Source organism: Gouania willdenowi, chromosome 8, assembly GCF_900634775.1.
Source record: "Gouania willdenowi chromosome 8, fGouWil2.1, whole genome shotgun sequence".
NCBI classification, from domain to species: Eukaryota; Metazoa; Chordata; class Actinopteri; order Blenniiformes; family Gobiesocidae; genus Gouania; species Gouania willdenowi.
In genome coordinates, this window is record NC_041051.1 from 25,351,508 (window position 1) to 25,368,772 (window position 17,265).

The 17,265-nt window shown below is 37.2% G+C and overlaps 1 protein-coding gene across 1 annotated transcript in view; it reads right to left on the minus strand.

Moving 5' to 3' along the window:
- The window catches only part of LOC114468417 (neurexophilin-1), a 38,542-nt gene extending 22,086 nt beyond the window's left edge, over window positions 1-16,456 (minus strand). Inside the window, exon 1 of the mRNA XM_028455299.1 lies at window positions 15,996-16,456. Within this exon, the coding sequence (XP_028311100.1) occupies window positions 15,996-16,052 (57 nt within the window). The 5' untranslated portion in view covers window positions 16,053-16,456. The remainder of the gene's footprint in view (window positions 1-15,995) is intronic.
- Window positions 16,457-17,265: the final 809 nt, after the last annotated feature.

Below are 17,265 nucleotides of genomic sequence, written 5' to 3' on the forward strand. Positions count from 1 at the left end.
TTCTCTGTGTTTAAAGCCCACTGTTGAGTGGCAATGATAATTACAAAAACATTACTCTGAAATCTGCATGAAGGAGGCTTCCTCCAGTAAGGGGATTGTCCAGTGGATGGAGAAAAAGATCCAGCTAATCCTTGCCATTATTGATGCTGCTGTCACATACATCACTCATCTTGTGTGCATAATAATAGTTGGAATTTAAAACGCAGAGGAAACGGGTCATGGGGACATCAGCTGGTTCACAGAGAATATCTCTTTTTCTTGTTGTTTTACATTTATTTTACTAAGTAAGTCATTGAGAACAAGTTTTCGTTCGCATATTACTGCAGCGCTTCTCTCTCTCAATGTGCACACACCTCAGCAGCAGCAGTAACAACACAGTGTCACTTACAGCACCCACACGGAGGCTGCGGCACGCTTACAAACAACACATGCACCACAGAGTTCTAGTGTAACAATTACAAATCAAACATAATGTAAATCAAGCAGGAGTAATTACCTTTCAAGCAGAAAAGTCACCAATTCCATCTTCTACTCCTCCAGAAAATACACTGTAAAAAAAAGACAGCGCTCCAGCCCCGGGAAAGGGATGGGAACTGTGAGCAACAGCTGTCAGACAGCCCATCAAACACAATCCTGGCTCTGCTTGGTTCTTTTTGCTCGGTCGCGGTGCATTCTGGCAATCTGCCAAAGGCTGCAAGAGCAGCAGGGGGCGGGGCTCAATGAGTCTGTTTTTTTCACACAAACTACTAGTTTCATGCAAAGCTGTCCTTACATAGTGACAGCTTTAGCGAATATGACAAAAAGTCACTTTTATAAGAGTTGCAGACTGCACCTTTAATGACTGATAACAGTTTCAACCTATCACTGCAGGGTCTCTTTCTAGAGTGCACTACACTACAAGCTATCCCAGTACTGTTTTTATCCACAGAAAGCAAACCACATCGATGTCTAAAGATCTGATCCTTTTTTCTGTCTCAGCATCGTTCATGCTGAAGCTGGCTTTTTAAATATTTAACTGAGTAAAACTAAATGTGAGCAGGAAGGGGAAATCCGATCACAAGTGCTTGCTTGTCAGACATTTGACACTCAACCCTACAACAGTTATTTACCGTGTTCAGCTGGATTTGAGACAATCATGAAGATTTGTCCACGAATGCAAAACAGTCAAACAACTTGGGTGAGTCCTGTTTTCTCATTTATAGTCCGGATTGTTTGGCTAGTGTGAGTGGAACTGTTCTACGATTTATTACTCAGCGTGTGAAATGTGGTGGTGGCGTGTGCTCCATGTGACCATCCCACCACAACAAGCTAGCAATTAATTGATGATGAAGCAGTGGAATGTTTGTTCAAATGAGTATTCATCTTATTTTTATACAAAACCTTTTCACTTTTGTCTCTACATTGACAAACATTGTGAGAATATTCCCCTTGGAACAAGCTTTGTTTGCAATTATATGACTAAGATACAAATATAGGTGGATTAGCCTGGAACAAGGAAGCGCAAGCATTTACTCTGGTATTATAAGTCTGTTTGATTTCTAATTTATAGAAATAACTGAAACAAAACTCACTTTCTATCAGGCTAAAATGCAAATTAAAGATTTTAATTAAGATTGAATATTCTTTATTATCTCGTCTTATTCACTTTATCTCATTAATCATAATCCCTTGGACCACATGTGTCAAACTCAAGGCTTGAGCCAAATCCGGCCCATTAAAACATCCAAATCGGCCAGCAGGGAAAAGTAAAAATGACTGGGTAATGTAATCATTGTTTAAATGACCAAATAATTCATTTGTGGATATCTCAGTAGGGTAGCAAAGGGGTGTAAAATATCCACTGGAAAATTACCATGGGAACTTATAGTTGGGGAATTTTGACAACACTAAAAAATAATTGAAACTTTTGATGGGAATTATTTATTGAAATTAACCAGAACTTGGGAGTAATTTTAGATCACTGTATGATAGATAAGCAAACTGCTTCTCTCGTCTCCTTTTTTGGCATGTACAAAAAAAAAAAAGATTAACAAAACTTCTGTGAATGCAACCATGTCGGAAATAAACTGAATAAATAAAAAATAGTCAAACATAAATATTGGCATCCATGCAAAATAATACAATATTAAAAACCCAATATTTCAACAGATTTAATTGGAGTTTGCTGTTTTCCCCTGCTTGTGTAAGATAGAAGTCATTTTTACTCTTACGTTGATGGAAGAAACCAAATTTTTCCCCAATCCTGTTCAATCCTCAAATTATTTGACATTTCCCCAATTTAAATAAATATTGTCAATAGCTGCTGCCACCTATTGCATGGATATTGTCTGTGCCTTATATACTTACATACATACTTGTATATTATTTTCACATGGAAATGTGAAGTAGCACTACTGTTAAAGTTGTTTGATTCCCTACCTTTGCAGCCCACTTGAGATCAAACTTCTCCACATTTGGTCCTTGATCTAAAATGTAGTTATAGTTGTGATTTAACTTATTTTGGAAACCTTTAACTTTCCATTTTAAACCAAATTGTGTGACTTTTAAATGTAAAAACACTGGCAACAATTATTAAATTATTTTACAATAACTCATCTTTGGAGAAAAAAAAAAAAAACTAATTTGGCATTACTGATGCTATTTTGCAATGCAGTAGGAGAAAAACAATGGTCTAAGGCAGTTCTCAAACTTTACCTTAACCTATAAGGCTTATGTTACAAAGTGAGATTGCCTCTTATCGTGCTAACTTCCAGGATTTAATCAGTGTGTGCTGGACTACGAAGCTCGCTAACATCTTACGGAGCTAAATCACCATGGTAACTTATGCTGAATGACTAGCCTGGTCGGGAGCAGGTTTTGCTCTGGTTAGGACCTGAGCGAGTACTAAAACCCCGCCTCCTGACCAATCAGTTCTCTTAAAAAGAAAGCTGTCCAGTAAAATGTGATGTATGAACACGTCACTGTGTGGATCTGATCTGACAGGAGAGAGAATATTTAGACATTGATGCAATCCTTTCATTTAGCGATGAAATCCTTGAGGAAAGATATAGATTTATATCTGATGGACTGATTTATAGTCAGCTGATGAAGCCTGTGTCTTCGTATGCGCGGATGTGTGAAGTCAATTAATTAATGAATACGCTATAGTGAGGCTGCATCAGCGGGAACATATTACAGACTGTGAAACATTGTGCTCTCATCCCAGTGTGTGTAATAAATACAGTAGGTCTACCTAAATAGTAAAACGTGTGTGCTGTAATAAAGTTTAACCGATCAGTGCGCTGTATGTTTATCATCCAATGGATTAATATCATAAATAATACTTTTTACACATTAACAGTGTCAGTAGCTTCCTGTCTGGGTTCTTTCATTCCTGTTTTTTCTGTAACAACAGTGTTGTTTTTGGTCTGATTTATGGATTTTAATTATTCATCATTTTAAACTTAAGCAACAGCTAATCTGGTCGGGACCAGGTTATGAAGTGGATCAGATCTGAGCGAGTATAAAAGCTCCGCCTCCTGGTGCGCTGCACTAACACTGTTGCTCTTCGCTGTGATCATGGATTTAAATGAATTATATTTGTTTAGGATCATAAACTGTTCCTGCATTGTAAAGACGGTCGCTCTGCCAGGTTCTCCATTGATCGGTCAGATGCTGCAATCTCCACCCATTTTATGCGACCGCTCACGTACCGAGGCTGAAAACACTTGGCTTAAATTGGCGCGTTGTGATCGACCGTCGTTAGACAGCTTCTCTCTGACGGGGAATGTTTGGTTAGGTGAAACCTGCTGACAGAGATTAATCCAGGATATGTTTATCTAGATGCGTAGCATAGGCCCTTAATGCAAAAGGGTAAATATTCTTGTTATTCTTCTTCAACATTCATAAAAACAATAACCTAAGATGTGGAATCACAGATTTTAGAACCACAATAATAAAGTTATTAAGGGAAAAACTGGCCTAAGCGGATCCTAGCACAGCCCATCACTATATGTCCACCTGGACACAGTGATTTAATAACAACACACTTACATTTTTTTTCATTTATTTATTTTCCTGGCTTTTAGGTCAGTGAGTTTTTGCTGGATAGAAATCACTGCAGTTCTAAGCAGGGTGTCTTTGCAGTCAGGCTTGGATGAATGCACGCCTGCTCCAATTGATGTTTTCTGGAACAATGAAGTTCAAACGACTGCTGTCCTTTGTTACTCAACAGTGCATTCTTCCCCCAATTTGGAAATCAATGCGTTCTGCCAAGAATGTTTCCATCATCCAATTTATCGCACTGCAAAGACGACTCCATCCCACTGTCTGCATGCTCTTTTAATTGGTACCCCTGTTAGGACACTCAGCAGCCACGTCTGGCCGTGCCCACCCCCCCGACCCTGAGAGCACTGTAGCATCACCATCCAGAATGCTGGTGGACTCCACACTAGATGGTCATCTGTGCAGAATTGCCTGTTAACAGATGGTAAGGGAATGTGGAATATAAATAGGTTCTGCTGCCTGCTATCGTTCTGGTGCACACACTGCTGTGAGGTCGGCCTTAATATCGGAGACTTTAGCGCATAAATGAGTTCTGGATAATTCGACAGTGACACATTCAACCCATATTTACATTTCTTAGAGGAGTTTGCGTTTTAACAGATCAACGATAGTGGCAGAAGTTAAGATAAATGAAAATTTCCCACCCAGAGCAATTCTTCCACGTGTAAGTCGAGTGTTTCTTTGTCTGGATCTTCGGGGAGTTCCACCCCCTCATTCTACCCGAGGCATCACATCATTCCTCTTCAAGCTCCATACTGTTATCCACCGTTTACTATTCAAACCTGCACACACACACACAAAGCTTCCAATATTTTTCCTAGTTCTGCTCAGTCTCCCCTTTAGTCTCCAAGTGAGCAACGCCGCTATAAATTGTGCTGTTTTGAGCCGACAACGTGTTCTGTCACAGGACAGCTGAGCCCTTTGCTGTGAAGCGCTGTCAGATTGTCAGGGAATGAGTGTTCTCCTCTCATCTGGGTACTGTGGGACTGCTGGGAGCCCACAGGGGGAGGGAGACACTCTCTGGGTGGCGGGGGGAGGGAGAAAGAGGTGCCCCTCGGGGTCATCCATGCTGCAGTTGTGCATAAATCAAGCTGTTGTGCCCCGCAGGCAGAGAGAATTTGTCTCGCCTGATCCTTTAACCGCTGTCTCGTGTTTTTTTTCTTTACATTGTTTCTGTGATCGTCAGGGGGAAAACAACAGCAGAAGATGTCAGTCAAAGTTGATTATATTTGTATGAAGAATAAAGATGACTAGCACTAAATGGGCATCATGATGTGCAACTGACCATAACCAGAGGTGGCAAAACTACTTGTCGTCAGTACTCAAGTAAAAGTATAGATACTTGATCAAAATTACTCTGGTAAAAGAACAAAAAGTATTGAAGTTGCTTCCTTACTTGAATACATGTAAGAAAGTACATGCTACTAAATGTACTAGGTTAAAAAGTAAAACAAATATCTCTTCAATAATAAGTCAAATTCAATATCTTGGCACATGGAAACAATCGGTTACCTTTGAACACCTGGAGAATTTAGCACTCATAATAAATACAATTTGTAAATAAAATGTGTCAAGAAAAAAAAAAAGTGAAAATACTCAATAAAACCCAGAGCAGCTTTAAAACTTGAGAACGTTAACCATAAAACTAAGGGACCTGTCTAACAGCAAAAAGATCAAACTACCAAAATGTTCCGTCTTTTTACGTTGTGACGTCATCTTCAAAGGTCTGATAAGTAACAAGGTCATTTTTAAAATGTAGGGAGTAGAAATTACAGATATTTGTTTGAGAAAATAAACAGTAAAAGTAAAGAGTCGCCAAAAAATAAATACTCAAGTAAAGTACAGGTACCAGAAAAAAACTACTTAGGTACAATAACAAAGTACTTGTACTTTGTTACTTGTCACCTCTGACCATAACTATTTGAACTCTATGTGTGAAAAGCAGACCAGTGTTTGGTGCCTATGGTTAACATCATAAAGCAGTGGTTCTCAACTAGTCTGGCTTCAGCACATGCTTCTTTAAAAATAAAATGCTCTTGTTTTATATGTGTATGAATTATAGCTGTCAAAGTCCACGCATTATCTAAATGCCGATAATTTTGAAGCACATTATTTGCCAGGCGTACGTGGTTCATCAGACGTTAGTTCATACCGTTGTAGGCTTAGTATCACCTTAGATAATGATGCATTATGGGAAGTGGAGGTCTAACATTTCTGGGAAGAAGTGTAGTTTTTGTTGTCTTTCCTCTCGTGCTCTCACACGTGCGCTGCAATGTGTGCGCTATGACGGAAGTTAAGTAGCAACGTTTACATGGGAGCTTTAATTCCGCAGAATAAAACTTAATTCCTCTTTCAATTGACCATGTAAACACTTAATTTCTAATGCTAACTTAATTCCAAATTAAACTTAAATCCGAATTAGGTGGCTGATTTATTCTGAGTTTAATTCGGAATTAGATAATTCCTCTTTCTTGTAAACACTTAAATTGCTTTTTTCTTCTTTCTTAACAGGGCTTTTTACCGGTGATTAGTTCCTATCCCTCTTCCACGCTGCAGTCCAAACTGAAACCGTGTTATTGTCTAGCTGCTCTTCAAAACTACAATCAAAATACAAATAAAAACAGTTCTCATGTGTGGTCTTCTGTGTTATAGTCGACAATAAAAGCTTTGTTGTGTGTTTTTTCCCGATTGACGTGAATACGTCACGTTCTCCCCCTGTCCAATCAGAACCCTTCCAAAACCCCAGACCTAAAGCAGAATTAAACAAAGCCTAATAAACTGGTTTTCCATGTAATGTTTTAATTCAGAGTAACTAATTTCGAATTAAAAAAAACATCATGTAACCGTGGCCTGTGTGTTTCAGAAGAGGAAAAAGTGGAGATTGTTCTGCAACGACCTGCAGAAACGAGCCATGGCTGAAACTGAGTTATCACCCGACAGAATGTAACAACACAGATCTTTGTCTTAAGCAGAAACATAAGGTGGGGATGTGACAAATATTGAGGACGACTAGTTTTGGGATTGTTTAAGTCTCAACTATGAGCTCAGTCATTAGCAGCGTGAGAGGTCAGCTTTTTACTGCTGAGTCACTTGATTGAAACTCAAAATACAGTAAGCACACTTGTCACAGATAGTAGAAGAAATATGATGCAGAACACGTTCCCTGCACTGCACACAGGCTGCGATGTTCTGTTTCCATGTTCCTGCATATTAGCGTGTTTAACAACGCGTTTAAATGCATGCTCTGCTGTTAGCTGATAAAAATAGAAACATCATGCTTGATAATGTTGTTATGGCTTTGTAGTTTGGCTTACACCTAGGGGATATATAGTTTAGCACTGACCTTATACTGAACCTTTATTGTTTTTTTGCACAATGGATTTGCTTGAACATAGTTCTTTATACGTTCCATTCATATTGTCACAACACAATACACAGTTTCAGCAAAAAGTAAAAAAAATGCAATAAATTCCAATTAAAAATGTTAATCGTTTGACAACACTAATTTAAACTTGCTACATTGTGTTTCTTCTACAACCTCCATGTTACAAGCATGCAAAGATGTAAAGAAAACAAAAGCATAATGCTTTAGTCCGTTACCACCATAGCAATTAGCTGCAGTAACAGATGTTGGTCCCCAGTAAGAATTGTAGCAATTTACCGGTAACAATGGCTGGAAACTCAAACTGCAGTGCCAGCACCACAGAAAGTTAGAGTCCATGTTATTTCACCCTCTGCGGGTTGTTTCTGCAGTACTCTAGTTTCAGCTGCTCCAGTTTCAAACCACTGTCGTTCTGCTTGAAATACTTCCACACCTCAAACATTGCTCCTTTTTCTTCCACTTTACCCGGAACATGAACTAAAGTTAAAAAGTCAAACAAAATTATTCGATCAAGTCCAATTGTTTGGAGCTACAATTATGCCTGTGGTACAAGTACACACCTTGGTTTCCAAACCTTCCAGCCAAGCATCGGGACATCTCCAGTTAGTTTTATCATTTTATTACTAGATTTTTGCATTTTTCTAACAAGTTGCTCAGAAAGTGACTTTTCAGAGGCTAAAACTCTGTAAAACAGGCGAGTTTGAGACCTAAAATACCACGTTTTTGCGGTTCTTAGAACAAATAGAGATGGGTGAAAAATAGCATGACATGGGACCTTTAACCTAAATCATGACATTGATGGAAGGCCAAGATGTGTGTGCATTTTTCTGATAACCTGTTCTCATGTGGAGTGGATGTAATCCAAAATTCAACAATTCTACATAATTTCTTTACATGCATCTTATTCAATCTGTGCTGATCATTATTCATGGTAAAACTTTTTTTTAATTTTTTTTTTTTTTTTTTGTCAAATCACTATTCAGTTTATTTATTTATTTATTTATTTATTTATTTATTTATTTATTTATTTATTTTTTCACATCAATTAAATTTTATTTATTTTTATTTTCTTTTATTTCCACTTTTTTATTTATTTACTTATTTTTTCTTGTTTTTTACCATTGGCATGATGTTTTGTTGATACTGACAATATGCACAATACTGTTGTCATGTAAATGTTTCTTTAAAAAATCCATTAAATAGTCTTTGCCTCTGACCATTAGGTTTCACTCCATAATTATTTTACCCTTCAGATTAGTTACTATATTCGTGATATCAAATGGGTTCCTGAAATATATGTGTGTATCTATATAATAATTGTATATCAGTGACTGATGATGAAGATGTGTTATGAATTAAAGTTCACCACACTTTAATGATCTGTATTTTCCCCTTAGGGAAAGTAGAGCGCAGATGTTTCAGCACAATAAACTCTTGCCTCTGCCTGAAGCTATGGCTCGGCTCTTTGGTATGAAGGAAATTCGACAGATATGAAGCAGTTTTCAGTCTTGGGTGGAAGGTGAAAATTTATGAGATGCAGCATGCAGATTATAGCGATAATAACCAAGAAAATGAGTGCGATGGGAGAAATAAACCCGCATGATCATATATGTGGCTATACGTCCTATACATGTCATATCAGGAATCATGGCTTGTATTTTTTTTTTACTACTTTGTTCATGAATAATGTGGAATCTATGCCTCGTTGTGGGAGGCTTCTGGACAAGGTCAGGTAGCCTGTGTGTAGGACAGACCATAGGCAGAGTTTAGGATTGCCGGGGGGGGGCAAAAGAAAAAATCTAACTTTGTACATCGACCGTCTCGAGATTCGTGCCAACCACAATGTGTGTAACATATACAATAATGCAAAAATGATTAGTAACATAATTGACTGCAAAAGTTTACGTTGATGCGTTGTTTAAAGCGTCCACCGTCCCGAATACGAGTAAAAATTAGGAGTGCCCTGATATCGGATATTTCTCCGATATCAGCCTGAAAACGGATATCAGATTTCTCTCAATTCATTGTTTATTTATTTTATTAAATTGTAGAATACTGTAGATATTATGTTGAAGGTAAAAGAAATATGTAACCAGTTGGTTAATAATAAATGGGTCAGTTTTTCTCATACCTACTGTTGCTGACTATTGTTCTCTGTTTGACTAACATCACTTGACCAAGCCTCTTCTAACATTCCACACTACAAAATAAGTCATTATTATTTTTTTTTATTAAAGAAAAAAAACAATTATGCATGATTTATGCTGATATCGGATCAATATCGGTACACAAGGCTGCAATATCGATATCATATCGGAAATGGGAAAAGTTGTATCGGGACGTCTCTTGTTCAAATGCATGTCACTCATTCACGCTCGTCAGGGATTAAATGCTTCAGCATATCACAAGTATCATATACCGTTTGACGGGTTAGAATCTCACGTTTTTAGCAATGTAAACCATACTGAATCCATTTATTCCATCAAAGCAGTCTCAAAATATTCCTAAAACATTCAAAAATTCAATGAATTCCAGCATTGACTCAAAAACACAGTAAAACAATAAATTGTAACGTCCAATTTACAAAAAGAAAGCAGCTCCGCCCTGATTTCTTCTGACTTTTTTTAGCTCTGTGAGGCGGACCGTGTCACTAAAAATCCTCATTTTTAGAATAATGTTGTAAATTCATAATAAAATCAGGCAGACGGCTGCTTTCTGCTTCATTTTTGCTGCAGTTTCATACATGAACTGCTGGACACGCGTGTCGCCTCACCGTTTACATTGTGAAGGAGACAAGAGAGGAAGAACCAAGTCACATGACTCGAACAACATTTCTAAACAAATTACTTCACATATATTTTCTTTACAGTCACTGTGTTTTATGGCACTTAAAATATTTGTATATTATTTTTTTCAAATTAATTTGGGAAAATTGTAATGATACGCATATGGGACAGACTAGGGCTGCACGAATATGGACAAAATGTTAATCACGATTTGTTTTTATAGCAATCACGTTCATAATCAATTATTTATCATATTAGGGAAAAATCTGTTTTTATTGCACTAGTTTTAAACAAACAATAACATTTCAGTGCAAAATTAAGCTGTAAAAGGGAATTATAATAGAAATATAATGAAATAAAAAAGTGTTTAAACTGTACCAAAGGCTAACTGAATAAATACACTATTACAGAGTGCAGAGCCCCTATTTTAAATGTAAATATCGCCGACGATCAGGTTCATTCAATCATGGCAAACAAAATTGTGATCGCGATTAAAATTCGATTCATTTTGCAGCCCTAGGACAGACATCTGAGAAACATGACTGAAAGAAACACGTCAAAGCACAGAGGGATCGGCTTGGAACTGGCTTTACACAACTCAGCCAAAGTAACTGCACACAATGACTTCAAAAAACTCTCACAAAACTATTTAAAATTACACAAAACAACAGCAGAATATACACAAAATGACTCTCAAACATACACAACCACAAAAAAAAAAAAATGAAAAGAAAATATATCCAATGACAACAGAAACACAGGAAACCCTTTGTTCTTTCCTGTTTTAATGCTCAGATCAGTCGTTCAGTCTCTGCTCTATCCTCTGTTGGTTTGAAGGGACTCTGTGTAGATCCAAAAGCAAGAATATGGTTGCTTTTTAACTGATGTGTTAAAGAGGTGTGCTATTGCTGACAGCAAAGTCAAATGAAGGATGTTGGTAAAAGTTTAGCCAAAGAAAAGAAAAAATACACTAATAATAGCATGCTCCCTCCTTTATTTCTGTTCTATAGAGTTTTATAAACGTTTTTAATCCTTCATTTACAGTCTAGAGCGGCGCCATATGCAGACCTTTGGGAATGTACAAATATCCAATCTGAAAGAATAAAAATGAAAAGTTAATATTTTGTGCTGGGGTACAGAGGTGAACTCACTTGTGGGCCTCATGGCCAACATCTGCGTCTGGTTAGAAAGCAATCAAAACTGGTATAAAGCAGGCTGTGTCTCTCATGGCCAAAGAGAAGCTGCTCAAAGCAAAGGAAAAATCTGATAACATCTGTGAACCCATGCAGTGTAAACATGTATGAAGAGATAAGGAAAGCATCCACAGATTGTTTACTGAATGAAGGTTATGGAAGTATAGTGTCCTTGTACTGGGGCACTTATGGTCACATAAAGAAATCACACCCATTTGATGTATAAAAAAAAATAAAAAAAAAAAGGGAAATGGTCTTTTGGAAAGACAAGCAGAAATATCCTGAAATAATTGCAGGGGTTGCAGGTAGAGGTGAAAATAATGGATTACAAGTAGTCACGTTGCTGTAATTGAGTTGCTTTTATGTGTACTTGTACTTTTTTCAGTGTATTTCTAAATCTGTAATTTATGACATGTCTACATCCAACCGTGAGTAAATTATATAATTATTTTTTTGTTTTAAAATGATCAACGGACATTGTGAAACTACAAAAAAATGAAATGACCAGACAACAATCAAATGCATCACATCATAGCCGACCAACCACATTAAACATAACGTAATGTACGGCACCAAACCAGCATTGAATGGAGGTTTTTTTTTGTTTTGTTTTTTTTAGTTTTAGAGTTCATAAATATATCTATACTTTTATTTTGAATTGAAGTCATTGGTGTTTTATTTATTTATTTATTTTAAATTGTACATTTCGAAAAACCTTTTTTTATTTTATACAGATGTCTTTGTGGAAAATAAATTAAGTTACAATTGTGCTAGATTATGTGTCTCTTCTTGTTTGAGTTTTTACATGAGGTATTTACTGTATGCAAAGGGAACTGTGGCAAGATGTATTACCAAAAATAAACATGGGGGGGAAGAAAGTAACTAGTAACTTTAACTTTGAGCACTATTTATTTGAGCTACTTTCTGTTTTGTACTTGAGTATTTCATGTATGACTTACTTGTACTTGAGTACAATTTCAATCAAGTCACAGTACTTGTACTTGAATAGGATATATCAGTGCTCTTTACACATCTGATTGCAGTTTAAATCCAGGTCTACCGTTTAAGGACACATTATCCCACATGGAATTAAAAAAAAAAAAAAAACAATCTTTAATCTTTCTGGATGAGTCTGACCAGTTTAGCAGATTTAAATAACCTGCCATGTTCTTTTAATCTGAATCTGCACAGGAAATGCTGAAATACAATGTACAAAAAGGGCGTCATGATGATAACAGGCGTAACAGATTAACGTAACGTAACGGCGTGATGTACAGTAATCTGGATTCAAAAAATGTTAACTGTATTCTGTTAGAGTATATTTAAAAACATGTAATCAAATTACAGGTATAATTTATAAAAACAAGGATTACTTAAGGGGATTACATTTTAAAAACAAGCAGAATATACATTTGTGCAACTATGTTGTGTATTAGGGTGGTTCACAATATAATAGTATATAGTAGTGCTGGGCAATTAATAGCGATTACAGAAATATTGAGTTTTCTATTTTAGCGATTTAGAAAATGGCAATACAGCCAATATCGAAATATTTCTTTTTTTTACTTTTTATTTATACAATCACAGAATACAAATAACATCATACAAGTATTTAATATTATTCTTAGAATGTTGCAGGTTTCTCAAAATAGCATGAAAAGCACAGTTCGATGGATTGCTCAGTGTGTTCTAACCCAGACCTTCCACTAAACAAGCAACACTACAGAACTCACTCACACGTGCTGTCCCTTACAGGAGAAAAAAGCCAAAAGTGGCACACATTATGTTTGTTAGTCAATGTGCCTGTGTGGCATTTTTCATCAGCAAATTTAACCCAGAATGGTCTTTCTGGTCAGACTTTATTGAGTTAAAAGTATATATAAGATGATATGAAATGATAATATGAGTAAATTGATTGAATATTTTTTGACATCTTATTTATTTAAATGACTGTGGGTTCTCCCAGTCTGTGTGAAACTAAAACAGCATTTCTTTTAATGTAGTGTGACTGTAAAAGGTGTTTTTTTTATTTGTCTAAAATAATACAGTGAGCAGGTTACACACGTTCTATCGTCTTGTGTCTTCATTTGCATGTTTGGTATTGAAGTAATCCAAAAGTAACTAAAAGTAATCAGTTATACTACTTAAATGTTGTAATACTTGTGATAATTTTTTAGCAAGTAACTTGTAATTGTATCGGATTACTTTTTTTTTTTTTTTTTTTAAGTAACCTTCCCAACAGGCTCAAGGTGTTTCCCTGACCCTTCAGATTTTACAGGATTTTTCCGACTAACAACACAATTTGTCACTGATTTTTTATCTGAATTTTCGTCTGAAAATTAAAAATAAATATATAAATAATGTTCAAATACTTCTGTTAAAAGATATGTCATTTCTTGCTGTTTTAAATTTAGATGTAAATCTAAAATTATTAAGTAAAACAACAACCTTATGAAGCGCTGAAAACCAATTCTGACCGTGTTTTTAAGTCCTGGGTGAGAAACAAAAATCTACTAATTACCAAAACCAAAGTTCCCATGCAGTCGTCGGCGTAAGAATATATATTTTTTCATCTGTGCTCAACCATCTCAACTCTCGAGGACGGTTAAAACCAACAAACATTGGAATGTTTTGAGCACTCTGCAGATTGTTCTAAAGATAAATGTGCACTTTGTTTTTAGTTGAGAGAAATGACTCCAGTCAGCTCGCTGAGCTCCAGTAATGAAAAAGCGCTCCAACCGCCGCCAAAAATAACCATAATTTTTCAAGCAGTCAATTATACAAGTGAGAGGTTTATATTATTCATCACGCTCGGTTCAAATTAACATTTGCAACACATCATTCGTCAGGAAAACAACTACCAGAGTGGCACCTTGTGTTAATAGTCATCTGTATTAGCCATCATTTGGGGGTTTGGTGGGGGGGGGGGGGGGGGGCTGGACCCCTGGAGACTAAACGTTGCCTGAGAATTACAGAGCTATTACAACATGAAATCATATAAATAGAATATTTAAAGCACAGCAGCAAGCACATGTGATTATAATCCCTTCACGGCAGCAGTAAGAAGTTACTTCATTTATTAATTACTCTAATTTCATCAATGTCGCACTGCTAATGAATAACTCAGAATATCCTGCTGAGGAGTTTTATGTATATTGTGTTCCCAAAGATTCCTGGTGTGGGTGGGGGGAAAACTAAGGCTCAATTAATGTCCTTATCATTAGCCACAGACAGTTCTAAGACTGTGGCCCCGTGGCTTAAGGTATGCAACAAGAACAGGACAACAAGTACGTGTTAAGCCCATTATCCCCTCCTCTGGTATCAAGACGCAACTATGTTTGAAAAGGCACTCATCCCCCATGTTTAACACAGTGTGTGGTCCCCGATATCACAGGGAACACAAGGGCCTGCAGGTTCAATATCTCCATACACAACCACTGCTTTTTATTTAGCAGAAAAATGGCCCTATGTGGCTTTCCTCTGAGCAACATGTGAATAACACTTTAGTGTAAGATCACAGAAATCCCTTCAAGGGTTATCGCAACTAAAAAGCCATTCGTTTGTAGAGTTTTGCTCAATTCCGTGAGGCACAACTCATGGGCTTCCATACAGATGTGTGTTTTCTAGTGAAGGTGTTCCTAATCAGAGATATTCTTTAGTTACAGTTTTAATTGAATTGGTTGATGAAAGATGAAGAGGTTCCAAATTGGATTTTCAGGCTAAGGAAAAATAATTACATGATAGTGTGAAGCCAACAGAAACCAGAAAGTTATCACATGATAATTCCTGATGAATGAACAAAATGGTCATTCTAGATTTTATTTACTCATACTGTATTTATTGCCAATATCTGGTGTTGTGGACATACACAAAATAAGAATCTACATAATATTTTTGTATGAGACCAAAAAAAAAAAATATTTAAGTCACTTTTTTGCCCCTTAGGTAAGGATTTACACAAAGTGTCCAATGGGGGGGTGGGGGGCTTGTGTTAATTGAATTTCAGAATCAAATCTGATGAAATAAACATTTTGTGCATAATTTTGAAATATATTTTTCAAGCTTTTGTGAAACATTATTTTGTCTTTTTGAACTGAACCTCGAACCTGAATTCAGCATTTCTAAACAGACTCAAACTGGAATCTATAAACTCCCAGGTTAGATTGTTGAACTTGTTTTTTTCCTGATCGATTTACATCACAAAGGGCGTTTTTTACATGACTGTCGTTTTGAAACTTATCAAGGCTGACACAGTTAATAATATTCAAAACTTTGGGTCTCAGTGGCTCCAAAACCCCAAAACGTGTCGCCTATTACGCACAGACTTTCCGAGCGCGCACCGGAGCCGCTCCGGTTGCGAACGGGACAGTTATCAGCGGAAATGTCACGATCTGCGCAAAATCACTTCCAAGTTAATCATCTTTAATCAGCATCATCAGCCCTATACTGTCACTTGCATCCCACGCACGACCGCTGACGTTAGCTGGACTTTAATGATGCAGAAAACAACCAGTGTTATGAGGTAGGCTGACTTTTTTTTTTTTTTTTTTTTTTTTTTTTCTTCACAGACACTTTTTTTTATTTTCTTACCAAACAAGCCGTTCCGTTGAGGATGAGCAGGATGAAGCCGCGGTTGGGACGCATCATTCCACCAGTGCGTAAAACCCTGCGCTCCTTCTCACCGGATGCACAACAAAAGTATTTCACGGGCCAAAACGAAAAAAAAAGATAGAAAAAAACAAAAACAAACAAAAAACCAGCAAACTCCCTAAAGACCGTCTGTCCCCTTCTTCAGGAAGAGGCTCTTCCTCCTGATCCCTTTCTGCTCAAGCACGGTCCCATGTCCAAAAGCCCACAAACCTCAGCCAAACACTCCCGAGTCCGAGCGTATCAGTCAAACTAGCAGTGGAAGGAGGAATCCACGCGTGTGGGAATGCCTGTGGGCTTCCATGCAGCACAATCATGTGGAGATCCCAGCTCAGAGGGGAGCAGGTGGGCTGGGCTGGGGGTGTACATCATATCTGATATCTCCTCTCCTCCTGCACGCACGAAGTGATGCTGAGAGTGGAAGAAGGAGCAGGCGTTGGAACAGTTTTCCTCTCTCAGTCCCCCACCCCCTCCCTCCCTCCCTTGCATCTGTTTGTTTGCTGCTAACCGTCTGGAAGCCCCTTTTACTTTCTTCCAATCACACTCTTCTTGTACATCATATCAGTAGTATACTTTCAGGAGTATCAAAGTATCAATAATTTTATACAAATAAAACTAATATTTTGTGTTGTTCCCCTTTTTCTCTCACATAGTTGCTTTCCAGGCATTAACATCACACTCGGATCAATCACTTGGGATTTATCCATTGGGTCCGTCACTGCCAGCAAAACTCCATTCTCTGGGAAATACACCAGCAGACTTAATTAATATTTATGGTGTAATGGATTTCAAAAAAAAAAAAAAAAAAAAAAAAAAAAAAACCTTCATTGAGTAGGGATGGGCCGATACGCTGATACGATACGATACACCCAGAGCATAATATGGGCCGGATCCTGTCGGAGCAACATCTGGCACCTCCCAGATTTTGACTGGCACTTATTTGATTAGATCCAGCACCTCATTTCTTTCCAAATTCTTTTTTTTCAGCACCGCATTTGCTTTTAGGTGTTTTGATTAAATTTTGAAGTATTATATTTGGACAGCTGTGTCTTTCATTGAGTTGTAATCACTGGAAATGTCATTGTGCACACAAAAACTGTATGCAAAAACTCAGCGCGAGTGAGGAAGAGAGGGCAAAGTCAGGCGATGCCCACGCTACATCTAAAGTGTGATTTTCCGCAAAAATCTTGTCAGCTTGGAAGACAGTTGAAAA